This window comes from Cibotium barometz, chromosome 12 (assembly GCF_041138505.1).
Source record: "Cibotium barometz isolate CiBa-2024 chromosome 12, ASM4113850v1, whole genome shotgun sequence".
Classification (NCBI taxonomy): domain Eukaryota; kingdom Viridiplantae; phylum Streptophyta; class Polypodiopsida; order Cyatheales; family Cibotiaceae; genus Cibotium; species Cibotium barometz.
Window position 1 is genome coordinate 15,118,867 of NC_141057.1, and position 6,072 is coordinate 15,124,938.

Consider the following 6,072-nt stretch of genomic DNA (forward strand, 5'->3'; position numbering starts at 1 on the left):
GAATTTGTGCATGAGGGTAGGCATGTTGTTATGTAAGCATGATGTGCGGGTTATTTTGATGATTTCTATCATGGGGCCATGTTGAGCTTCTGATAGCTATCAGCTCAACTTACAATAAGTCCTCATCTATACCGAATAGCTACGTTTTCAGTTATTCACAAATTGTTTTAAAATTCTTTATTCTCATAACCTTTTCATTATATAGCCAACAATACATCAAGGTAAGACTCTCTTACTTTTGGATTTTATTTATACGTCATCAAGTTTTATTTAATATTTGTTATTTAAGTTTATTTCACTTGGACTCAATATGTTCGATGATGAGATGAAGAACAAGACTACCACGATGACTGCTCCGAATCTTAGGGTAACATATTCATTTGATTCTCTATAACAAATTTTATTTAAGACTTTTTTGTAAATTTCAAGGAGAGTTCTTATGCTTCAAAAGTAGAAGTTCTTGGAGGAATTGGCTCTTCCATCTTGAACTATACTTTATGAATTTTTCACTATGAATTAGTCTTATGGTATGGGACACAAGATTAATCCTGTATGAAGTATTCTGATGCATACTTATCTCTAGATTTGTGTGGGATAATTTCTGGTGGTATGGGACACTAGAATTTATTACACGTAGAAGTCCTTGATACAATGTCTCTTTTACATGTCTGTGATGAGGTGATATTTATCTGTGACGCGGATAACTTATCAAAATTAAGTGTTAGTTGTGAGTGAATCCGACCAACTGTAACATGTGTGACGCATATGTGAGTTTGATTGTGAGTGAATCCGATCAACTCTTCTGAATTAATTCTTAATGAGGGTGACCCAGTGTGGTATAAGGATCGAGAGTGAATCTGATTATTTAGAGGGTGACCCTAGTTTTTTGTGAGTGAATCCAACCAGCTGTGACATGCGTAAGACGTGTGGTGTACTCTGTGAATATGCGCGACGCGTATGAAAACATTGTGAGTGAATCCAATGTAGGAATTTGATTGTAAGTGAATCCAATCAACTCTAAGACATGTGTGATGCATGCAAGGTTATCTGAGTTTGATTGTGAGTGAATCTAATCAACTCTAAGACACATGCGCTACGTGTGATGACATTGGGAGTGAATCCAATTAATTATGTAAAAGACATTATGAGTGAATCCAATGTGGGAACGATTAATGTGTTTGATCACTCGTCTGTGCTGATAGTTACAACGGTTGTCTCCTAAACCGGGAGGACTATCACGGGAGTGAGATTTTTGGAATATTTTATTATCCAATTTTTGTAAAAAGAAAGTTTATAGAGCAAGCTTGGGACTAAAATAGCCATGTAATCTATTTTTTATGTAATAAAATACTATAAAAATACTCAAGCGGGGATGTTCTTAGCACACGCTTGGGGGGTAGTTGGGAACCAATCTAGTGTTCTCTTCAGTTTCTGTATTTTGGTTGCACGCACTTCCCAAGGTCTGCATTTTTCCATTTCATATCAGAAGCCAAACTATTACATCAATGAATGCAAAAAAAAAAAGGCTAGAGAAGGAAAAGAAGAAAGAGCATATCATTGATAGATTAGCATGTCTGGTACTTTGGTAGTGGTGCTAGCAAGTACCACTATCAATGAATGCAAAAAAGGCTAGACAAGGAAAAGAAGAAAGAGCATATCAGAAGCCAGATTATTACATCAATGAATGCAAAAAAGGCTAGAGAAGGAAAAGAAAAAAGAGCATCTCATTGATAGATCATCATGTCTAGTGCTTTGATAGTGGTTCTAGCAAGCACATTACTTCTCAATGTGATTTGTTTTCCTCACTTAAGTCTACTCCTCAAGGAGGAATAGTCACATGTACATAAAACATCAATGCCCAGTACCTTATACACCTTAGGAAAATGGTGTGGTTGAAAGGTAGAATAGATCACTCATGGAGATAGCATGTTGCATGGTTAAAGGAACAGCTACCCCACCATGGCCTTGCAAACAATTATCCCTTATGAAGCTTGGTATGACAGGAAGCCCTATGTGGCTCATTTGTATGTTTTTGGTTTTCTTACTTGTGCTTTTGTTCCTTAGCAACAACGCAATAAGCTAGATTATAAAGTGATAAAATATATTTTTATGAAATACAACTTAGAAAGAAAAGGATATAGACTCTTCCATCCGGCCACAAAGAGAATTTTGGTTAGTAGAAATGTTGTCTTTGTCAAGAACTCAATTCAGCTCATGCTTTTATGTAAAAAAACAACAAAATGTATGCTCATAGGACATCTTTAATACACTCCTACCTTTGTATAATGCTAGGCAGCCATATGTGGAGCAAACTGAATGCTCAAAAAGGTGCTGTAAATCAGCCCATATTGACTGAAAATCAGCTCAAATTTCAATCTATAGATAATTATAGATAATGCTGCGAATGAGGAAATGGCGTCTATACAGGCAAACGTCAAAGGGTATGACAAAATGATTGGTGGAGACATTACAGCAAATTAGCTACTCCTTTAGCTAGTAGGACACATGTAGGTTCTCATCATGCATCTTAATCTTTTGTGGATCATGCTCTCGTTATATGAGTAAAACTCAATCCTAAAAAATGACACTTGGTATTTATCAGATTTATCTTATGGTAAAAAGGTCATTGGTACGAAGTGGGTTTATAACGCTAAAGTATAAAGCTGATGGTAGTGTTGATCGCTTCAAGGCAAGGCTCAAGAGAAGGGCATAGATTATGATGAGACCTTTACACCCAAATCTCATATAACTACGATTAGGTGTATTATTACATTGATAGCACATCATGGCTAGAATGTACACATTATATCAAGACTACATTCTTAAATTGTAACTTGCATGAGGACGTTTATGCATCTCAACCTCATGGTTTTGTTGAAAGGGGTGGGGATTTAAAGTATGCATGTTAAAAAAATATGGGTTTTAGGCAGACTCTAAGAGCATGGTATAAGCATACTTGGTTATAAATAGTTTTTACAAATCCAATTGAGAGTACCCTCTATGTAAAGAGGAGTAAAGATTGTTTTTTGTTCATCGTTGTATATGTTGACGAGATGCTACTCACATGCCCTAATGAGGAGAAGATTTCAAGATAAAGTTAATTTCGTCATCATATGAGTTGTGGAACACCACCATCAAAATTAATAAGATATTGAAAGCTTCATGAAATATGAAGCGCCCATACAAACTTTCACATACTTGGCTATACCTCCTTACAACACCATAGAATGGTAAACATAAACATCCCTTCAATGAATTCTCAAGGACATCCATGCATGTGGGAACTCCATGCATGTGGACACCACCCTTATGTCAGAATACGCAGCAGAGATGATGACCAGATCTGGGAACACAAGAGCAAAACGCAATGCAAAAAATCATAGCACGAGAGAGAGAGAGAGAGATAGAGGCATGTAACTCTGCTCTATATACACAAAAGAATCCCGAAAAAGGTACAAAAATGACAAGGGGACTGGGGCCATTTTATATGGCCTCCCATCAGCAGTCGGCCTACTGTAGGACAACCGACAGGACACAAAAACAACCCCACGACTGAAAAATCCACAGTCGGCCAGCAGCAAAGGGGGTCGGCCAGCATAAGGGAAGTCCACGACTCATGCAATGCAGTCGGCCACTTCCAGAGTCTCTACAGATGTAGTCGGCCAAGTTCAAGTTCCTCCTGCCACTACGAGACTGCCTCCCATGCCACAAAAAAATAGGAAAAAATGGGGGAAAAATACGGAGAGTGGGAAAAAATGAGAAAACACCTCATAAGGGCGGGCACACCCACAACAAAGGCCCTAGTGTATAAAAATAGACAGGAGATGACTTCTAACACCCCCTCTCAGCTCCTAGCTGTGAAACCAACCACAGGGAGCTGGGGTGCCGCTTGAGCAAATCTTGAGATAACGACTTCGTGAAGAGGTCCATCATACTGTCCTCTGTCGAGCAGAACTCTAGCAAGATGTCATCAGCAACAACAACGATATGTTCACGAACAAAGTGCCTCTGGATGACCATGGGCTCCTCCAGTGGAAGCCCAATCCTGCAATGCAACCTCACCATTCAGTAACACAACAGTCCCCCTCTTGCTCACACAAATCCCAAGAACTATCTAGAGCCTAGGCTCTGATACCATGTCATAATACGCAGCGGAGATGATGACCAGATCTGGGAACACGAGCAAAACGCAATGCAAAAAATCACAGCACAAGAGAGAGAGAGAGAGAGGCGTGTAACTCTGCTCTATATACACAAAAGAATCCCGAAAAAGGTACAAAAATGACAAGGGGACTGGGGGGCCATTTTATATGGCCCCCCATCAGCAGTCGGCCTGCTGGTAGGACAGCCGACAGGACACAAAAACACCCCCACGACTGAAAAATCCCCAGTCGGCCAGCAGCAAAGGGGGTCAGCCAGCATAAGGGAAGTCCATGACTCATGCAATGCAGTCAACCAATCTCTACAGATATAGTCGGCCAAGTTCAAGGTCCTCCTGCCACTACGAGACTGCCTCCCATGCCACAAAAAAATAGGAAAAAATGGGAGAAAAATATGAAAAATGGAAAAAATGAGAAAACACCTCATAAGGGCGGACACACCCACAACAAAGGCCCTGGTGTATAAAAATAGACAAGAGATGACTTCTAACAAAAAGGAAAGTTCCCCCGTACTTCTCATTTATCTATGTTGTTTATTGAGCCTTTTTCACATAAAAAGAAAGCAATCATTGCAACACAAATTACCAAATCTGGAACAACCCACATATGCATATCTACACACGACACAATTGGCAAACCCGCAAAAAAAACCCACATCTATATATTAGTGGAGATCAACAAGGAAAAAGGGCCTTATAAAAGTCCTGAGCTATTTTAAACTGTAAGAAAATGGTAATTTTTAATATATTAGCCCAATGTAGCATTTTTGGGTAAATTTTAGAAGAAAAATCATCAAATTTACACAAAGTGAACATACAGCTTGAAAATTTTCAAACATTCACCAAAGTTTCCTAAAGACTACCTTCTATCAAAAATAGATTTGCCAACCCATCTCTACTTTGACCATAGGATATACTCCTTTTTCACCCTAGTCAACAATGATACACGCATTTATAATTCTCAGTACAAGCCAGTTTTCAAAACTGCAAGACACCCACATCTGCATATCACCGGAGATCAACAATGATACACTAATAAAAAATAAAATAGGCCAAGAATGCATTGAAGTATTAGAAAACTAAAGCCCCTGTCATTTCATGTAAAACACATCAAAAATTAATAGCCTAAGGATGTAAAATTGTATCGAAAATTCAAACCCCAACTAAGGGTTTAAGAGCCATTAATTCAGACCATAACCATATGTATTTGCTTCAACCAAAAGAGCTTAAACCAACGCAAATTGATGAATGGTTGGCCAGGCATTAAACCACCCCAAAATGTCCATACAAAACATGAATTAAATAGTAGTACATCTGATTAATCATGAAATCTGCGTTGAATTCTCCGCTGCCGTCTTGATGAGGAGCCTGTAGCAAAACGCTCTGTACTGCTACTTTCCAAGGGACTACTTTCCTCAGTGTTCAGGGGCTCCCCCCACAACTGCCGCCTTGTGCTTGCTAGTCCACGATGGTGACTCCTAACAACTCTCAATTGCGGCAACAATCTCCTTCCAGTAGATGACTGGGCAGGTCCAAACACTTGGAAAAGCAAAAACACCGTCAGAAGGCTGTGATCCTCCTGGTCACCCACGGCATAGTCTCCAAGGAAAGTAGCACCAGGTATGGCAGACTGAATTGTGCTGAGAATATCAGCAAGTTCTCGCTGTTGCTCCATGCGCTTCCAATTCTGCTCACGAACAGGGTCAACTTCAGTTGGACGTGCAGCAGGATGGTCCTGCCTTGCATGGGCACGAAGCTCCCTATAAGAGCCTGCAAATGAACAAGACTCCTGTGCACAGTTTCGAGACTTCCTGTTCAAATACTGCCTGGCTGCCCCAACCACTTCCCAGCCCTTCACCTGGCCTCTACAAAGGGGGCACAACAAGCCCGACAAATCACTGCCGCGAAGACAT

The 6,072-nt window shown here is 39.9% G+C and overlaps 1 protein-coding gene across 3 annotated transcripts in view; it reads right to left on the bottom strand.

Moving 5' to 3' along the window:
- Nucleotides 1–5,344: 5,344 nt before the first annotated feature.
- LOC147633108 (uncharacterized) overlaps nucleotides 5,345–6,072 on the bottom strand; it is a 2,561-nt gene continuing 1,833 nt past the window's right edge. For all 3 annotated transcript variants that reach the window (XM_086806100.1, XM_086806102.1, XM_086806101.1), the window contains one exon: nucleotides 5,345–6,072. This exon is cut by the window's right edge and continues 471 nt beyond it. In XM_086806100.1, the coding sequence (XP_086662226.1) occupies nucleotides 5,478–6,072 (595 nt within the window). In that variant the 3' untranslated portion in view covers nucleotides 5,345–5,477.